The sequence below is a fragment of the Pseudonaja textilis genome, chromosome 4 (genome assembly GCF_049901715.1).
Source record: "Pseudonaja textilis isolate UNSWEBS1 chromosome 4, rPseTex1.2, whole genome shotgun sequence".
Lineage (NCBI taxonomy): Eukaryota > Metazoa > Chordata > Lepidosauria > Squamata > Elapidae > Pseudonaja > Pseudonaja textilis.
In genome coordinates this window covers 72171164-72191920 of record NC_141993.1, presented here as the reverse complement: position 1 = coordinate 72191920, position 20757 = coordinate 72171164, and the positions used below count along the sequence as shown (strand labels likewise).

The 20757-nt window shown below is 35.3% G+C and overlaps 1 protein-coding gene across 1 annotated transcript in view; it reads right to left on the bottom strand.

The window, feature by feature from the left end:
• Nucleotides 1–3932: 3932 nt before the first annotated feature.
• SMC4 (structural maintenance of chromosomes 4) overlaps nucleotides 3933–20757 on the bottom strand; it is a 38910-nt gene continuing 22085 nt past the window's right edge. The window contains exons 12-24 of the mRNA XM_026705828.2: nucleotides 19584–19769; nucleotides 18279–18440; nucleotides 16944–17169; nucleotides 16775–16854; nucleotides 16281–16433; nucleotides 15466–15592; nucleotides 13248–13437; nucleotides 10449–10593; nucleotides 9545–9718; nucleotides 8454–8636; nucleotides 6347–6579; nucleotides 5835–6018; nucleotides 3933–4417 (exon numbers count right to left, since the gene is read on the bottom strand). Coding sequence (XP_026561613.2) covers nucleotides 4241–4417; nucleotides 5835–6018; nucleotides 6347–6579; nucleotides 8454–8636; nucleotides 9545–9718; nucleotides 10449–10593; nucleotides 13248–13437; nucleotides 15466–15592; nucleotides 16281–16433; nucleotides 16775–16854; nucleotides 16944–17169; nucleotides 18279–18440; nucleotides 19584–19769 — 2220 coding nt within the window. The 3' untranslated portion in view covers nucleotides 3933–4240. The remainder of the gene's footprint in view (nucleotides 4418–5834; nucleotides 6019–6346; nucleotides 6580–8453; nucleotides 8637–9544; nucleotides 9719–10448; nucleotides 10594–13247; nucleotides 13438–15465; nucleotides 15593–16280; nucleotides 16434–16774; nucleotides 16855–16943; nucleotides 17170–18278; nucleotides 18441–19583; nucleotides 19770–20757) is intronic.

Genomic DNA, 20757 nt, shown 5'->3' with positions numbered 1-20757 from the left:
GCATAGCACTGCAGTTCCCGATACTGAGGCAATTTTAATGTAAAATTATAGTTTGCAAACTGGTTGAAGCAGGTGCAGAAAATTGTTATCCTGAAAGAAAGTGTGAACTGATCTTCCTTTTCCCTATTAAGCAGTTGGCCACAGATCATAATTGTGGGATAATGATATTTCTACAACTAGCAATGTCTTTAAAAGGGATTGTAACTCTTGCAAAGGAGGGGAGCACTACCTGATATATTTACCCTTTCCAAATCATTAACATCCAAATCTTAATGGACAATTTGGGCAGGGATCAAGTATAAGGGACTGGATAGATGCAAGCATCATGCTTGTGCCTAAGATTCAGAAACTATTTCTCCAAACACCAATGTCTGCAATGCCCTCCTCAGCAAATCTTTTAAACAGAACAAGGTTCATCCAGGTTAAATTTGCAGAATAGTTCTTTAAGGATGTACTAGTGATAGGAAAGTAAGTGGGTTTGGGCTTTTTTTTTCTTTCTTTGGCTGTGATAGAGCAGACAAAATAATAGTCGCCTTGTGGCGAGATGGGCAGTAAACAAATTTAATAAATGTAAATAATACATTCATAGGCTTTTAGATTTTCATAACCCACTTTCTAGCCATCCACTCGCTTCATTTTCTTTGACGGGCAAAACAACTTTTCAGCTTCTACATCCTCAGTAGGCATTTAAGGTGCCCATTTTCTATCTTATTGTTCCATAGCATGACATGGCCATGAGAGGATCACTAACCCTGCCAGCAAAAAAAAACCTTTCCAGAATACAGGACACCCTAGAATGTCTTAAAAGTTTCAAGAAGGGAATTGATGTAATAGGTCCTTTAATCCTACAGAAGGGATAAATTATTGCCAAACCAAAATTTATAAAGTAAAGAAGTTGCTACTTCACAATAACGGAGTCTCTGAATCTTAGCTTTCACACACTTAAATCATTTATCTGTCCAATTGTAAATCAAACTAACTGCAAAAGTCAGATTTAAAAGTTGTCTTCTGTGAAAGAAGTTTAAAACTGGTACAAGCCCAAAGGTGGGGAAGAAGGGCTTCATCTGACGCCAGAAAAACATTCAATTTCTTGTGAGAGCACTATGGTTGTCAAAACAATTTTATCCTAGGAACCCTGGCTGTTAGCCAACAGAAGTCTGCGGTTTACATTTGGAACTCTGGAAGGGCCATGGGTTGTGGAGAGAGAGCAAGTAACTCATCCATCTGCCAATCATACTCTACTGTGTCCAGTGCTTAATTTGATAAACAGACCTTATGGTTCCCCTTCCCACTTATTGAAATAGGTCTGTGTATGAGGTGAGCATTGTCAGGGCAAGGCTCGATTTAAATTTTGTTAGCTATCTTTGTTGCTTAGAAATCGTTCCTGCATTTCACTATAGAGCATGACTAATATTTTTAGTTTTTTTTTTAATCCTGCCTTTATTATTTTTATAAATAGAGGCAATGAACATACCTTGTGTTCGTTCCTTATTTTTCCCACACCACCACTTTGAGTGAGTTGGACTAAGATATTGATCTAAAGTCATCCAACCAGTTTTTATGCCTAAGACAGGAATAGAAGTTTCTAGCCTGGTGTATTAACCGCTGGATCTAACTGTTCCAGCCCCTTCCCTCTTCACCCCTTTACAGGCTAGGAGTGATCCTGACACCATGGATTTGGATAGCAAGGGGAATATGTGATATGCATGTCCTTACAGTAGAGAAGCATAATTGTTAAGGAAATAGCAAGCGTGAATGTCTATGTAAATGACACTGCTCTGCTCTGAAGCAGTGAACTTTGAAGTACTGGTAGCAATAACACCAACTATTGGAATAATAAATAGAAATTGTGAACAAAAGAACCTTTTAAATTTTTTATATAGAAACAGTCATGTTAGCTGGGAAATCTATAAAATAGGCTGGACAGCCTGTTTGTAACATCTCCCATTTTTCAATATCTAAGGCCTTTTGTTCCTCCTAAATGACATATGGAAATAAGGGGTAGATGATCAGCATCCCAAATTAAAATTGATAGCTTTCTGCATATATTGGAGTAAAGCAGTATCAACATGGAAGAAAATAGGAAAGGGAAAATTGAATACTCGTCACATTCAATGTTTAGAATTACTTGGCGATTCCCATTACTTTTATTTCAGGATAAACCCAGAACACCACCCACAATCCATGTTTTATTTGTCAAACTGCAGCTCGTCTGAAATGTTTTTTGAAAAATTTGAGGTGGTATTTGTTTCGAGGTTTGAAATAAAGCGTTTTTCATTTTGGAAACACCCTTAATTTGTTGGGAAAGATGGAATATGACTAAGCAATTTTAAGATTACTATGGATGAACATTTTATTTCAGTTAAAAAACACGGAGTTAAAGATGTGCAAAAACCATATTTTTTGTCCTCCTTTTCCATGGACAATGCTTTCTTGCTGTTAAAAGATAAAGCCCAATAAAAGAGGTTGTTTCAGGACATTCTCTTCCTCAGGACCCAGATAAGATCAAACTAGGGCTTCCTGTCTCAAAGGAATGAACTCCAGAAATAAAACTCAAAACTATTTTGTAAACGCTTCAGTATAATCCATACAAGTCATTTAATGATGGGAAATGAGATTGGAATTCCCATCACTAAGCACATCATGAATATATTGCTTAGTGATGGCAATCCAGTTAGTCTCTCTTGCTTTCTTTAAGTAAAGGCTTCCCAACTGGCAACTTCTTGCCAGCTTCCCACAAGCAAAGTCCCGAGAGGCTTGTAAGCAGGCCGGTGGGTGAGTGCTAGAATGAGTCTGGGGATGGGGGTGTTGCAGTACCAGTGTATATGGATGGAAAAGGATGCTATGGCACTAGTGTGCACTATAGACCACAAGATCACTGAGACCTTACAATAGGGCTCCTCAGAAGGAGCAGCATGGGTGATTTACAGGAACAATTTGCAACCTTCCCTGCCCCCTTCCACATTGACCTCACTTGGGACAAGCCAGTGCAGTCATATGAAGTCAAATGTCATGTGATTCTGGTGCCAAACAACTGGATCACAACCACATGACTGTAGAGATGTTGCAATAGCTGGAATGTTAAAGACTGGTCTAAAGACTCACTTGTTCAGTGCTGTCACAACTAATTGCTTGAGCTGGTGGAGGAACAGGACCAGCAACGGTGGCAACAGCAATCACAGCAGAGACAACTGGCCCAATGGTAAATGAAGTGACTGGCACAGGCTGGCACAGTGCTTCCCTATATGGTTGCCAAGCTGGACTGACTCAGGCGAGTCCATTGCAGGGGCTTCTTAGTGAGCAGGCAGCAGACGTCAGCAATGCTGCAGATCGTTCTTCAACTAGCAAGTGGCATAGAATGAATTATGGACATAGCCTCTGCCCTAATTCTTGGGACTGGTATCACAGAGATTATAGACAATCTGAGCAAGCACAGGATGAGGCCCTAGAAATCATGTTTGTGTATATACATTCTGTCTGGTGGAACATAAGGAGCAGTCTTATATAGAATCAGGCCAGTAAAAAACTTTTTGGGGAACTGCCAAATTCTGGATATTTAGACAAAAAGTTTTCTACCAGCTATTTTAAGGGAAGAAACTTATTTAAGCATCCTCTGCTTGATGGATATAAAGTCTGGTTAAGAACCATGGGATTTTCCTGGCATCATAGCCATTTGTCCATATTTAAGAGTGTCTTGTTCTGCAATACATATGTTAACATATTTTAGCAATAATTTTTATATTATGGATTTACAAAATGTTTGAGCCAGGGTCCTTTTAACCATTGTTTAATGTAGCTGGGTTTTGTCAAATCAATCCTAAACCGAGGACGCCAAACCAAATCAAAGAACCATACTGCAGCTAGCAAAATATCAGACTTTGCTCGCTATTTATTTTTTCATGGTTTATTCACTTATTTTATTTACTAGAATATTTTTGTAATACAGAAAAAGTTGTCAAAATTTTATTTTCGAATTCAAATAAAAATAGGTTGTAGGTATATATATATATATATATATATTTTAAAAATCCACTGTTTTAATCACTCGGTGCTTCTACCAAAAGTCACATATGAATTATTTGTGTTTTAAGCGCAGTCACTTGAGTTGAACAGATTTATATTGTTTAAGATAATGGACACTCAGTAACAAGTTAAATTCAAAAACCACTTATAGAAAATAGATATTAAATTACTGGCAAATCTTCATTAGGAAAAAAAATGTTGAAAGTAAAGTCCATATTCAGAAGCATTTTGTGGAACCAGGTTCAGCAAGTCCCTTTGATGCAATAATTTTGGGATTTGTTGCCACACTTTTTGTTGTATTATAAGTCTTGTAAATACCAATGAGTCTGTCTGCTATTTCAAACATGTTGTTTCGCAGAGAAATAATGATGAACTGTGCATTTTTTGTTTGTTCCTGAAAATTGGAATAAATTTTGTGTTAATATTCACCACACAGTGATTTTTTTTAGAAAATGCTTTTATCCTTTCAATTACAATAGTAGAACCAGCACTTCTCAGTATTAGCCTGAGCATCAACATTCTCGTCAACTGTCTTAGAGAAAAGAAAGTTTAGGTTATTAATTAGGTTTTCCTACACAGACTCAGGCTGTCCTGAATCTCTAAAATTAGATCACTTCATTTCCTGCAGATAAGTTGAAAAAAGGCTACTGACATTTTAAACTAAAGCATGCAATAATACAGAATAAGGATCAACTTATGGAACTTATTTATTATTCAATGTATGTGGCCACTCACTTCAATAAGTAACTCTGAAGAAAGTGTGAATGTATCAAAAGGGGAAGAATGAGAAAGTTATGATTGGCTGGAATAGATGAAATTCTCAAGAAGAGTAAGAACAAAAGACATGTAGTAGAATCAATGATAGTTTGCAAGGAGAGAAATATGAGATATATACTAAAGTGTTGGTATAAACTAGTTTTAACTATATTCCCTTTTTTATCTCATGCCTTAATGTTTGCCTCATTTATTTATTTTTGTTTATTGGTATCCCACCTTCATTTTTACAAATAACTCAAGGCAACGGATATATCCAACACCCTGTCAGCCCTGCAGCCATTTTGGAAGCATCTTCAGGGCTGCTACAGTAAGGCCGTTGAAGCTCTAGGAACGTGAGGGGGGAGACAGAGATAGCTGGGGATGTGTAGCCAAAATAACATTCTTTCCTGTGGGAGACAAGGGCAAAGGCCAGCTGGAATTGGGGCTGTGTCCTGGTTCGACCTTGGATGTGTGACCTTGGGGGAAAAACTTTGGGGATTTGAATTGGGTGGGGAAAACCTCGGGTCCTTCAAAGTTGGATTTTTTTTACAGATGTGCCAATATGCTATTCCTAATAAATTCATACTTTGAGGAAACTCCAGGCCTCAAGTTTTTATTGCCTTGGGTCTGTTACTTGAAACTCTGATAGACATTTTCCTCCTTTTTTCCCACCACCACAATTCTGTGAAGTGATTTGGGGTTAGAGAATGACTGGCCCAAGGTCACCCAGCTAGTTTTCATGATGGAACTTGAATTCACGGTCCACTTCTTTCTAGTCTGGTACTTTAACTATGCAAAATATTGCTTACTTTGAAAAGAAACAATATGATGAGTATCCATGCACTAAAATACTGGTCATGTGCATTTTCTACTGTATTGGTACTCACAGTTTTTGCTGTTGTGACTTAAACATTTTCAAAAATTATTTTCAGATTTCATTTCCTTAATTTGTGAGGAAAAAGTTCAAAAGCTTTCCCCAATACTTTTATGTGCAGCTTCTATTATCTTGATAACACATATAAAGTTTGGATGATGTTAACTTCTGTAATACTTACATATATGTAAAATGCTACAATGGAAACGTTTTTAAAATCAAGGGCTGCGTCAATTTCATCCATGAAATAGAGAGGGGTTGGCTTGTAATGATGCAAAGCAAAAACCAAAGCCAAGGAGCTCAATGTCTTCTCACCACCTGACAAGTTAAATATCTTCTTCCAACTTTTCTTTGGTGGTCGAACACTGAAAGATGATATTCACAAATGTATGTTTTACTTAATTTCACATTAACACCAAGATGCTTTAAGCAAACCAAAAGTACATTATATCCATCATCTCAATAATTTTCCATTAATCCTTCAGACACATTATTTTTGTAGTGCAAATTAGGGATTTAGATTTAGACATCAATTGTTATGCTGCGGCTACATAAGTTTAGTGAGCTGTGAAACCAAGCTTTTGTGGTCCATATTCTTAGGCCTTATTTTACCCTGGTCCATCAGATAGTGCTGATTGGTCTTGCTTTTAAAATGACTTAATTTAAATTAAGAAAATTACATGCAATACCAACCTGAACATAATTCCTTCAGAGAAAGGATCCAGACTGTCAACAAGCTCAAGTTCTGCATCCCCTCCTAGTGTAAGCATCTGATAGTTTTCCTTTAGTTTATTTGTTATAACATTAAATCCTGCCATAAATTCATTAAGCCGTTTTTTTCGAAGGCCTTCAAAAGCTTCTCTGAATTTGTCTCTCTCATTGGTAATTTCATCCAACTCTGCCACACGTTTTAGATATAGCTCTTCCTAAAACAAATGGGTAAATGAAATTAAGTGATGTATTTAACAATTCAATGAAGCTTAATAGTGCTGAAATACTGGAACAACAGTGGTATCATCCTTAATTACAAATTGTCTGTGCTTACTGGCCACCTGTTCAGCAATAGAAGTTGCCATGATGCTGAACAAATGGTACTTACGACTGATTCTTGAAAATCTGACTGCCCCAGCACTCCTAGGGTCAACATGATTATGATTCGAACATTTGGCAAACAACTTGTACTTAGATTGTTTCATTATCCTACATACGTGCATTCATGTGATTGTCATTTGCAATCTTCCCTGCCAGCTTCCAAAAGGAAAGGGAATGGGGAACCTGACAGGGAAGGTCACAAGTTGCTGTGGTAATCCCTATCTTCTGTCTCCCAGTCCTCATACTTCCTTCCCTCAACTTCCCAGCACACTCACACACCCACATTGCCTTTCCCGTAGCAACTATCCCAGTGCAACCTCCTCCCCCAGGCCTCTCCTGTCACCCTATAGAACCCACACACTTTACCTGGGACTCCCACCACTTCCTACTTAATGACCCTTATGATTTGGGGTTATAACAGCAATTGGGCCTACCCAGATTGCTATTGCTAAGCAATGTGGTCGTGTGATGTCTTGCTTTACAAGTCCCAGTCGAAATTGCTGTCTTAACCTAAGGATTATCTGTACTATTTATTATCCAATTTAGTAATTTAGAACTGTACCCTCGTAAAATTCTACAATCTGAAAACTGAATTTATCACTTCCATTATCTCTTATATCTAACAAATATTTGGTATACAAATACCTGGATATGTCAGTATGACTTCATACATATCTTGTTTTTCCTAACCCACTCTTATTTATTACCTCACCTGGCATTTCCTTCTTCCTGGACTCTCACCCCTAGTCAATGTTTATTTTACACAACAAAAGGCATTAATCATTGTAATCTATTCAAAAAAGATAAATAATTTTTAAATAGAATATAACATTTCATAAATGGCTCTTAATGTCACTCTTCCTTATAAGGTAGCAAAAATGAATATAGTGAATACAAAAGCTCTACAGGTAGTCCTGGTGTTACAAGAATAATTGAGATGGGATTTTGTTTTTAAGTTATGCAGCTGTAACACACTACATTGCACCATTTAATGACCACAATTCTGGTAATCCAAATAGTTGTTAACAGAGCCCCACAGGTTGTTAGGCTAGGACCTAGGCCAATTCAAGCAATTCCCAGCTTGATCCCTCCCAGCCCCAGGCTTCAGTATGGTAAGACATTGCCTTGTTTTTAACTTTCCCCAACCACCCAGCTCCCCACCTCTCTACAATTTTGGTCTCCCTGCACAGTGGCACACCTTGACAATACAACTGGGACAGTTGTACAGGCTTCTAAGATTCTTTAAGAAAGCTGTACTCGTCATTCCCAAAATCACATGTGCCATTCTCATAATGCTTTGGAGAGTCTTGGGGAAATCATATGGGCCATTCTTGTGATGCTTTGGAAAGCTTCTCTTTCGAAGCATTGTGCACATGCAATTTGGAGAATTGTCTGAATGGCCTAGTGTGGCCAGCAGCTATTTCACATAGGAACCAGGCCAGGCACGCCTCAGCAGCAGCGGGAGAAAGATGTTGAAAATCAATTGGGCAAGGACCATGGACTATAGGAGATGGCCAGGGTTTGCTTTGTGGCCAAGGTTGCTGCTGCTGCCATGGAGCTGCTATTCAAGGTAGTCAAAAGGGGAAGAGCTAGGTAGATAGATGAATTTTGATGGGTTGTCAAATGCCTGAATTTTGATCACATGACCACATGGGACGAATCTATATCAGCTTGTAAGAATTCTACAAAATATTGGAAAAATTCTTACCTTTTTATTATACTCAGCAATGGCACTCAAGTTTGGTTTCATTCCATGACACTGAGCTTCCAAAATAGCTATTTGATTTGTTATAATATCTGGATCTTTAATATTTTCTAGTTCATCTTGAGTTAGCACTGGAAGGCTTTCTGTTTTTTCAGCTTCCACAGAATGCAATGATATCTTTGATATCTAAAATATATTTTATTCAGTGAATGAGCAATTACCATCCATACTGGTAGCAATTACTTTAGAGAGGGGATTATAGCAGAGCTGCACACCAGTTGAGTAAGTTTTACTACTAATCTTTTCAGACAGATATTTATTAGATATTTACTATATTGTGTTTATTTTTGCCCAGATTCTCCAACTGTGATTAATGGAGTTTTAAAAGTTCTATAGGTCATTTTGAACGTCTTACTGTTAAAAAGTTCACCTGAATTTACTGAATTATATTTCAGGAAAATGTAACAAATTAAGAGTCTAATTATAACAAATAGGGAATTCAGTAATGCAAAAGTTAGAAGACAGTTTTAATAAAAATAGGGTACTTTTCCAAATAATTTTTCATTTTGTTCCTGAATTTCAAGAGTGCCTTACCCCGACCCAGGGAAAGATGTTATACTAAGTTTTAGAAAATTGAAAATCATTTTTTTTCTTAAGCAAGCGTTACAGATGTTTTATATAAATGATTATATAATTAAAGTATTGATGGCATTGTCAAAATCATATAAATAAAAACTTCTTAATTCTAAGTCACTCTAAGTTCCAGGGGTTTCCACTGGACTTCAATATTAATCCATTCACTCAGTCCCCATAACTTTTAAGAAAATAAATTTATCCAAATGGGCTTTTGGAGGTTGTAGTGAGTGAAGCATTTCGTTCCTTGTATAACCCATGCAGGCTATAAATGCACATACTTTACCACTTCTCCACCCAGGATACCAAAACCAGCACAAAAACCACTAATTGCTTCAATATTGAATCTTTACAAATTTCAGCATATGATACATATGATAATTTAATGCCTGAAATAAGCAACCACCTTTTTGTAAATATGTAATTTGTCTTATTAAAAAAATATTACTGGTATTTATTACCTCCTTTTGCCAATACTTAATCTTTAATTGATGCTCAGTAATGTGACTGTCTAGTTGTTCAATTTTAAGCCTAATATTGAGTGCCTCTTTTTGTAGCAAATGTTCTTCTTCTTGTATAGCTTTAATTTTCTGAAGCACCAAATGACGTTCCTCTTGAATCTCGGGTAAGGATTCCTAAACAAGTTAAAGTTAAATCTTTATTATTAGGTTATCATAACATTTGCATTTCTAATGATCTATTTCAAGATACTTTTTAATGTACATTTAATTTATATATGTACACATAGTTACCATGCAAAATTAAAATAATAAATTTTATAAAATAACATCAAAATATTTGCAAAGCATCAAAATTAGTCAAATTTCAAAGAAAAATGATTGGAAAAGCTATACAAGTTTTGTCTGCTTAGGTGACAAAATCAATTAAAACATTGCTTTTCTCTGAGTTATGGGCAGTCTCTTCCTTTCTCATAAAGTCAGAAAATATTCCATAAATAACTAAATAAAGCCTTCATCAATTTCTAGTTTGAATGTTTTAGACAGCTGTAGTGTTTTCTGAATACTATGTTATTATCACATCCACAGTCTAAGTAATGCTTTTGATTCAGTCTCCAAAATGAATTTTGGAACACATACATGAGTGGAGAAACCATCACCAAGACCATTCCTACCAATACTGACAGGGTAAGCATATAAAATGAGAGCAAGCCCCACTCCCTTAGTAACTCAGTTTACATAGAACTACTTTTAACAGAATTTACCTTAAGCAAAATGAATCTCAATAGTGTTGGGACCTTACCAGAGAATTCAACAGAAAATACTACTTTTTTATACAATAAACACAGTTTGTCTTCATATATTGCTTTAAGTGTCATCTGAAAAATAAAGCAAATATAATACATACTTCAGCTTTTTTGCTGTTATTTATAACTTCAGTAGCTCTTTCATCTAATGCATTCAGCTGTTCTTTTAAGATTTGTATATGGTTTTTATTTTCTTCAATTTCTTTCTCAGTGCGAACAATTGCATCCTCGGTTTTCTTCAGGTTTCTATAAAGTATAAATCTATATTATAAAATTCCTTTTTAACATATATGAAATACATAAACACAATAAAGATCAAACTTTCTGCAGAAAAGCTAGCTATATTGCTGTTTCCTTTGCTGTTGAAACATGGGCTGTTTTAAATCTTTGTCTTGTAATCATTCTGTTTAAAACTCCTAACAAGAAATATATCAAAACCTTTTCTACACCTGAAAATATTGTCATTTTTAAAATTGTTGATTTACTCTAGTTCATTGATAAACCTATTGTTGTTTTTCATTTTCCCTTTGATCTATTTGATCAGTTTTAATTAAATTTATTATCACCTGTGTGGCTATTCTGAGTAAAATGATAAAAACTGTAAATATAACAATAGTAAAACAATGAAACACTAAAAATAAAAAAGAAAGTACAGCAATATGATTAAGGGCAGGGAGGAGGATGCATAGGATGGGGGTGGGGAAACAGAAATATACAGTATGTTCAGAAAGTATTCAGACCCACTTCACTTTTGTCAATTTTTTTCTCATTAATCTACACTCAGTTCCCCATAACAATAAAGTAAAAACAGGATTTTAGAAATGTCTGTTAATTTATTAAAAAAGAAAACATCGAAATATCACATTGGCATTGTATTCAGACCCTTTGCAAGAACCCTTGAAAGTTAGTTCAGGTGCTTCCTAGTTCTCTTGATTGTTGCTGACATGTTCCTACACCTTGATTGGAGTCCATCTGTGTTAAATTATATGATAGGACATGATTTGGAAAGGCACACACCTCTCTATAGAGAGGTGTGTGCATAAGGCAGAGCGAAAGCCAGGAGTTCAAAGGAACTTCCTGCAGAGCTCAGAGACAGGATTATTGCAAGGCACAAATCTGCGGAAGTCTGCAATGTTTCTGCTGCAGTGAAATTTTCCTAAGAGCACAATGGCCTCCATAATTCTCAAATAGAAGAAGTTTGGTACAAACCAGGATTTTTCCAAGAGCTGGTTACCTGGTCAAACTGAGCAATCACAGGAGAAGGGCCTTAGTAAGAGAGGTGACCAAGAATCTAATGGTCACTCTGACTGGGTTCCAGCGTTCCTGTGTGGAGATGGGACAGAGTTCCAGAAGGACACCCATCACTGCAGCTCTCCACCAATCTGGGCTTTTATGCCAGAGTGACTAGACAGAAACCTCTCCTCAGTGCAAAACACACAAAAGCCCACTTGGAGTTTGCAAAAAAGTATCTGAAGGACTTTCAGACTGTGAGGAACAAGATTCTCTGGACTGATGCAACTTAGATTGAACTGTTTGACCTCAATTCTAAATGTTATGCCTGGAAGAAACCAGGCACCATTCATCAACTGCCCAATATCATCTCAACAGTAAAACATGGTGGTGGTAGCATCATGCTGTGGGGGTGCTTTTCAGCAGCAGGGACTGGAAAACTGGTCAGGAAAGCTGAATGGAACAAAGTACAGAGATATTCTCAATGAAAATCTGTTCCATAGCACTCAGGAACTCAGGCTGGTTCACTTTCTAACATAATGATCCTTAGCAGACAGTCAAGACAAAGTAGTGGCTTAGGGACAATTCTATGAATGTCCTAGAGTAGCCCAGCTAGACCCAGACTTAAACCCTATTGAACATCTCTGAAGGGTCCTGAAAATGGCTGTCCACCAAAAGTCACCATCTAACTTGACTGAGCTTGACAGGATTTTCAAGGAAGAATAGCAGAAAATTCCCCAATCCAGGTGTGCAAAAATTATCATGTCATATCCCCCGCAAAAGACTCAAGGCTATAATCGCTGCTTCAGCAAAGTACTGAGTAAAGGGTCTGAATATTTATGCTGATGTGATATTTCAGTTTGTTTGTTTTTTACATACATTTACATACATTTCTAAAATTCTGTTTTTACTTTTTCATTTGAGGCATTGAGTGTAGATGGATGAGAAAAAATGAATTTCCTACAACTGTAGAATTAGGCTGCAGCAGATCAAAACTGACAAAAGTGAAGGGGGTCTGAATATTTTCTGAATGCACTGTACTTATAATTGATGTTCACTAAAGAAATTGGATTATATGTCAGAAGTTCCCAGGATTAATTCCTTTTTTATAATTAAAAGTTACATATGCATCTTCCATGTCTTTGGTATTATTTTTGTTTTACTCATTGTTCTCACCGCTTACCTAAGGTTCCAACAGTTCTTCCTTTTGTTTTACAATATTGGGCTATCAGCCTTTCTTGGCCTAGCGCAGGGGTGTAAAACTCGCAATGATAAGTTGTCGTCACATGACTTATCACAATTTTTCCCCTTCAATAAACCGGTATGGACGTGGCCAGAGCATGATGCATCCAGCCTACAAGTTTGACACCTGGTCTAGCGCTTTGTTAATTTTAGCTTTTTAAATTGCTTGCTTAGGCTCTTGAATAGTTACCAGTTTGATCAATATTTGTCTATGCAATACATTAAATAAGTCACCAATATATGTGTTGAACAAATGTACTACACACTAGCAGAATTCAGACTAAGAACTAAAAATTTAGTTATAAAAAAATCAGCAGTAATAAATGAATTACTTAACAGATGTGTTAAACTCTTTAATTAAATGTAATAAATACAATAAATATCACAATTCTACCTCTAGGATGTTGGTTCATAATAGGAAATCATACCTTTCTGATGTCTTGACTGCTACCTGTGCTTTTGTAATGGCAAAAGTGCACTGATCTATTTCTTTGTTTATCTTATCAAGACTGTCTTGCTGAGCTTTAAGTTTATTATTATTTATCTCAATAATGAGATTATGTAGTCTTTTAACTTCTTTTTCCAGTTTGTCAGCTTTTGCAGCCACTTTGTCATAATCTGTCGAAAAGAAATCTTTATTAATATTTCACTGCATATTGTTTTGCTTTATAGGATAGGAGTGGCGCATCCATCCTAGCTTCCTTGATAGCCTTTGAACAATGGTATCTCTCTGGGCCACTATGGATGTCAGGGGCACCTTTCTGCAGCGGTTTTCCAACGCCAGTTTCAGTTAGTGGAAGGGAATCAGTTGAACACTAGGTCCATGCTTTGAAGGATGCCTCAAGGCTCTGTCCAGTTCCCTCTTTTTTCTAATATTTAAACAAAGATGCTGGGAGAGGTCATCTGTCAATTCAGGGTGGCTATTATTAATATGCCAATGATTCACAGTATACATTTTTGTCCCTATCTAAATGAAGTGTCTGGAGACTGTGTGGCTTTGGATGGGGAAAAATAGGCTGTAGCTCAATTCTACTAAGATTGAATGTCTGTGGATTTTTTCCAGATCTGGAAGTTGCCAAATTTCCATCTTTGGTTCTGGTTAGGTGACATTACACCATTCAAGACTTGGGTTGAATTTATATTTTAAAATAAAAATAGTTTGTCATGAAAGCGACTGCCTGCGAAGGTTCCTGGTTTGGATCCGAAAGGTCCCATATTTGGGTAGAACAGATTGCCCTGATAGACCAGTCTCACTGAAAAAAACAACAACCCCTCATTCAACATTTGGTGTACAATCTGGGCATTCTATAGGATTCACAGCTTCTGCTTGAAGAGTATGCAGCAGCTGTGACCAGAAGAGCCTTTGCACAACTATGTCTTCTATGCTACTTGCACTCATTCCCAAACCAGGAGTCCCTGCTCATATTCACTCACACTTGATCACTCTAAATGAAACATGTGGATGTATGGATGACCTTGGGGAACTAGGGGAAGAGATGTACCTAGGAAATAATCAGACAAGAAATGCAGGAGCCCCAGTGGCTTAATGGTTAGAGAAAGAAACTTAGAAAGGGCCTGCCCTAGTGGATAAAGCAATGAAAAATGGTGGCACTTTCAGACTTGCAATGTTTTTGTTAATGTAGCCTTACGTTCATCTTAGCCATGTTTCCTGGCTACTTTACCTGGGAGGGCTGACAAGCAAATCTCATTATACTCATGTAACTCTACAAGCTGTATTAGCTCCTAATAGGGTTCCGGGTACTATTCAAATGCTAATTATTACCTTTAAAGCCTTACATAGCAAAGGACTGGATGACTTGAAGGATCTCAGCTTGTTCCAAGAATATCTACATCTCCACATGGAGGACATGCTCTGGGTTCTAAATTTTGTCATCTTATCAGATCCAGGAAGTCTGCCCTTTTTAACTGATCTCTAGAACAATCAACTTCTCCAATATATAACAGACCTAACATTCTTGCCTTAAGGAATGTCATTAAGACCTGGCTCTTCCCGGACATTAGTAGCCAGTTAAGTCTGACTTCCCCTAGATTTCTTTTCTTGTATACTTGTTTACTGTTTTACATTTTATATTTATATGTTGTCTATTAAATGGTTTTGTTTATTCTTTTTAAAAAAATATATTGTATGTTTATGCTGTATGCTGCTTAGAGCCAAACTGTTTGGGTTGGGCAGTCTTATAAAGCTTGAAAATAAATATTATTATGAGAGCTGATAAAAGTAATAAAATATTCTGGCTTGTTTTCTGAAAACAAAATCAATGAACATAATAGCAGGCACTTAACTTCTGAGGGAAAAATGTGAAAAAAGAGACTACTGTGAGATAACAAAAGATCCATTGAAATGTTTAGGCTTTACTTGTCGTGATGCAATAAGGATATATTTGAAACCATTTCAATAAATTATGGAAAGAAATAAAACAAGACCTTGAAATGTAGAAAAGATTAAAACACTCCGGTTATGATCACTACACAAGATAAACCGATTTGAAATGACACCAATTCAAATCCAAGATTTAAAAAATGGCAAAAACATTTAATGGGTTTATATAGAGGAGGGAGGAAAAAACAAGAGTAAAATTCAAAATTTTACAAGACATAAAAATGACCCCCCCCCCGATTATTTACCTTCTTTGAAGTTATTACACTTTTTTTCCATTTTTGTTTGCTTGACTTTATCAGGAGCAGAAGCAATTACATTTGCTTCTAGTTCTTTAAGCTGAACTTTTAAGTGAGCTTCTTGATCCATCAAACTCTAAAAGATAAAAATAGGTGATTTAGCAGTTCACACAAAATATCAAGTTCCTCAGTGCAATTTTCATTTAGAAAAAGAGGAACAAAGAGCATGAGTCCTGCATAATCCTCATGAAAGACAACTCTCAATTTACTTCAGACTCCTCACAAACTATTGTTCTTGAACACGATTTTATAATATAGAACTTGTCAATAAATGAAAATATCCCTTTTGTCCACTTGCGTCAGAGTATTTCATTAAAATGAATTCTAATTTATTTTATTAAATGTATTAAATTTATTTATTAAACTTCTAACACTCTAGGTGACTTTATTCCCAAATGAAGAATTTAAACTTGTAAACCTTCACATTATGACTTAATCTGAAGATAGTTGTCTTCTCTTAAAATCTGTAGAAATTCTTAGTCATCCAGGTCGTGGTTGTCCCAAAGGTACTTTTTTCAGGAGGCAACTGGACTTTTATTAGTCTTCTACTAGATATATTAAGTAACAGAAATACCATTGCAGAAAAGTAGTCTCTAGAATCCTTTGTAAAGTACAGGTTCAAAAGAACAGTTTTATTTTCTGAGGTTCAGAATCTTGCACTTAATTTCTTCAGTGGTGTTTTTAAATAAACCTGTGTCAAAATCTCAAAAAATCAAGTTTTCCTTTAAAAAAATTTGCAGTTATACAACATAAAACATTATTACCTTTATACTGACAGTGTATTTTTCTAAAGTGTTTTTCATTTCTCTAATATTTTTATGTAATTTCGTTATTATTTCCTCCAGTTGTGCTTTCTGTTCTTGACATAACATGGCTTTTTGAGATTGTTTTTGCAGTTGTGATTCCATTTTATGGACCTGCAAAAATAAAACGTAGGCTAAAAAAAGAAGTTAAATGTAAGTAAGTTAAGCTTTTCTGGAAGTTAATTGTAGGTACCATCTCATGAGTGCTTCCCTTTCTAAAATTTGTAACTCACTTAAATGTTCAATATTATTTTTTCAGGGCTTTGTATATGATTGCCATAGGCGTACATTTGTTTTCTTTAGCTTCCCTTACACTTTAAATTGAATTAGTTATTGGTATTATTTAAATCTTCAGTAGGTATTTTAGTTCTTGATTATAAGGCATTTTGAGATTTGTTATAATAGAAAAGGTCATACAAATAAATATGTATTTAGCATCTGTGCAGTCTACTAACCTCTTCTTCGGATGTTTCAACTATAACAGAGGATCCCATTCTACCTTTCATTACTCTTCCTCCACCACCAGTCATTGTTCCTATGGAAATATTAAGAACAAATTAGAAATGCTAGCCTTATACATACATTCCATTTCTTTCTTTGTTTTTATTGTATTTTTAAAAGTACCTGATTGTTCTATAAGTTGTCCTTGCAACGTTATGACTCTCCATCTATTGCCTTTTCCAAATGCTACTCTGGTGGCCTGATCCAAGTTATTGGCTACCAGAGTATCACGCAATGCAAAATAAAAGGCTTGGCGAACCTTCTCATCTTTCACTTTCACCATATCAAATAGACGAGGAATATTTTCAGGAGTCTGAATTTTACCCATGCTTTTCTCCCATACTGCCATCTGGAGGAGAATGAAAACCATCACAAAAGCAGTTGATTAATAATTTTAAAAATTATATAAGCATTTCATATACACATCTACAGCTTCAGTTATATGGGTTTTATTAGCATCTTAATTGTACTACAAAACTTTTTTAGTTCTTTCTTCAATGTAATCTTAATATATATTGGCAACCTGTAATGCCCCAGGATCCAGAAAACATACCATTAAAATTCTTGCAAAATAACATTTTGCTATAAGTTTGTCCCACTTTTCTGAGTGCTGGGCATTTTAATGGGTAGGATATGAGCAGAGAACAGCTAAAATTATAGGCAGCAGTGAACTTCCAACTGGTTGTTTAATAACATTGTTATGACGGCTTTGGAAAGAGTGATTTATAGTCTTGGAAAGCACTTACTGCTGCCATAAAACCTTGCACTACCACACCCGTGATCACATGATTGCATTTCAGATGATTGGCAACTGGCTCACATTCACAACTGGTTGCAGCATCCCAAGGTCACATGACTGCAGTTTATGAATTTGCCAGTTTCCAGCATTAGTGCTTAGTCTGGGACAAAGCAACCATTTGGGAGAACCGATCTGGAATTATGATCATATAATTTGCTCAACTGTGAGATTCGTACTTGCAAGCACTTCATCTGCTTAATAACTGCCATAAAAATTGTCATAAAATCAGATCCATTCACAGGAATGCCTTGACTTATAATTTCCATAACTTACTACTGAAATCCCAGTCCCAGTTATAAGTTAAAGACTAGCTATGGCTGACATAGATCTAAATCTGCTTTTATTAAAGCAGCGATAATAAGAAAATCTTGCATCTTTCAGATCTGTTTATTTAAAAATAATATTCTAAAGGATCATATAAAATTATTCAAAACATGGATATTTTTAATGGATACATAAATGAAAGTATTGATGCTAATTATTGGTTTAAAGGCAAGAAAATTCCTGTATCAAGATATATAAAAATGATATTAAAATTATAGCTCCAATTTTATTTTAAGTATTGGAAAACATTTACTATCTATAATATAAAAGCATTTTTCCAAATTAAAAAACCCACTAAGTACAAGAAAATTAGAACAAATTAAAATCATACAAACCTTATCAAGAGCTATAAATGTTGCTACTCCTATGTTTTGCTTCTTTAAGAAATTAACACATTTTTGAGCTGTATCAATCGTATCAACAACTATGTGATCTAATGCTCCGCATGACGATGATATTGCAACATCATATTTTTCATCTATAGCTCCTAAGTCACCCTGTTGGCAAAATAGCAAAGTATTTAGTATCCAGGTAAGAAACAGAAGTTACTACCATCTGATACTAAGCATATTTATTACAGACAAATATCACATCTTTCAATAAAACACATACTTCATTTTCATTAAGATAAATTCTTTGGTCTAAACTCTATTATTAAAATGTAGAGTATGTAAATAGTAGCCCAAAGAATTATATGCATTTAATTTGAATAAATTAATTGAAGTTGTGTAAGCACTGTCAAAGCATGTGGCAGCACTTTGTCGTCTGAAGCGAATCTTGAAAAAGCTGAACAGGATTGCACTTGAAGGCAAATATACGTATTCCAAGATAATGTTGCAGGATCCAATCTGGGTCAGTCACCTTGATCAGAGGTCTAGCCTTCTGAGCTTTTGGACTTGTGCTGGAATGCACTCTCACCAAAAGGTATACAAATTCCCTGAGGATGAGCTCCAGGAGAATCTGAAGACTTGGAAGACTAAACCTCTGGTCCCTGCAGGATTGGACTTGGTACATGGATGAGAGACTGCCAGGAAAAATCAAGATAATAAGCTAGAATGAGAAGTTAAACTATATAATAAATCCAGAAGATGGTAATAGCAAAGCCCTTCCTGACTGCTTTCAGGAAAACACTGAGATTTCATATAACACCAGTAACAGAACTTAACTCAAGGGAAATTTTATCTTATGCACAATTAATTCTGCAGCAGATATGAACAAAATCATCTGAAGCTTAAAGATGTTTGAGTCAACATTTGAATCCTTTTCAATATTAAAGGAACACATCACTTTGTGTATATGCAAGGGCGTGTGTAAATGCAGCCTGGTTTGAAATAAAGACACAGGGTAATGTTGCTGCCAAGTACAGTAATATGATTTACAACTGAGTTTTATGAGATATTAATTATGGATAAGTCACAGAATACCTTCATAGACTCCTTCGTGAAAATTACAATGTAAATGTTTTCAAAAATCTTAATAAAATCAAGATAGTACAATATTAAATGCAATATTAATTACAAATTAAGTTTCATCAAGACCAGCCAGTCCCTGCTGACATATTTTCTTAGTGAATACAGTTCTTCTCTAAAATACAGTTCAAAAAAGGAGAGGAAAATTACAAAATAACAACAAAATCTTACAAGTCTTCCATATATTCCAGAAATATTTCCAGATTTCTTCTGCTGAATTAAGGCTTCAAGAACTTTTCCTCTGCTTTTATTTATTGCCAATGAACTTTTTGCTTCTTCTACTTTCTGACGTAGATCTCCAATGTAATATTTCATGTCCGCTTCCTCCTTTGTAAGTTTATCCAATTCATTTTCTTTCTTAAAACAAAGAAATCAATATTTTTTTTTATTACTACAAATAGCATAACAAACTTAACATTAGGAGTTACTTGAGTAGAAATTATATTAGACAGTACCAGAAAATATTTTTATAATAAAACTCACTTATACAACCAATGCACCTAAACAATTGTACTTACAATTACTTTAAAAAGTGGGAACTTGACTAAAAACTAATTGTACAGCTTCTTAAATAAGAAATGGAATGTATAAATCTCCACAAGGGGGAGGCAAATAATGATACATATGTCACATCACACAAATGCCATAACATATATTTGCCTTGGGCATCAATATGGCAGTATATAAGGTAGTATTTGTGTTATGACATCACTGTATACATATTTTAGGATCATCATGAATTGCTGAAGATATATTCATAACTTTTCATTTATGATTCTACAAGTAAGTTGAGTAAAGGACCTACCAAGTAATACCTAATAATATATATGAACTTTGAAACAAATGACACACATTACGATGTTAATAAAATCATTTTTCTGCTGTACCTTTTATTTTATTTAGTCAAATAAATCTTCCATATTTATAATATATAAATTTATAAATCAGATATACATCTGCCCGTATCATTAAAAGCGATTGGACAGTGTACCAAAAAAAAACCACCCCAGGAATTAAAACATTTTGAAAATCCATTTAAATAGTAACAATAGATAAAACAAAAAGGGAGGGAAGATGTTACATATAATAGAACCAAATTGTAGGCTCCCTATTGCTAGGGCAGGCTTCCTGGAAAAAAAAAAGACTCTTAATGTATTTATAGTAATCCTCTGGAAATGTTTGAACTGAAGCATTTTGCAATTACCTTAATGGATTGATGAATCTATTGTGACATATTTAGATTATGTCCATACATGTAAAACTATAAATTAGAACCAAAAAATTACCATAAAGATCTTTCTTTTAGATGAAAACAGGATAACCAACATTAGCAAGGTTAGTACTT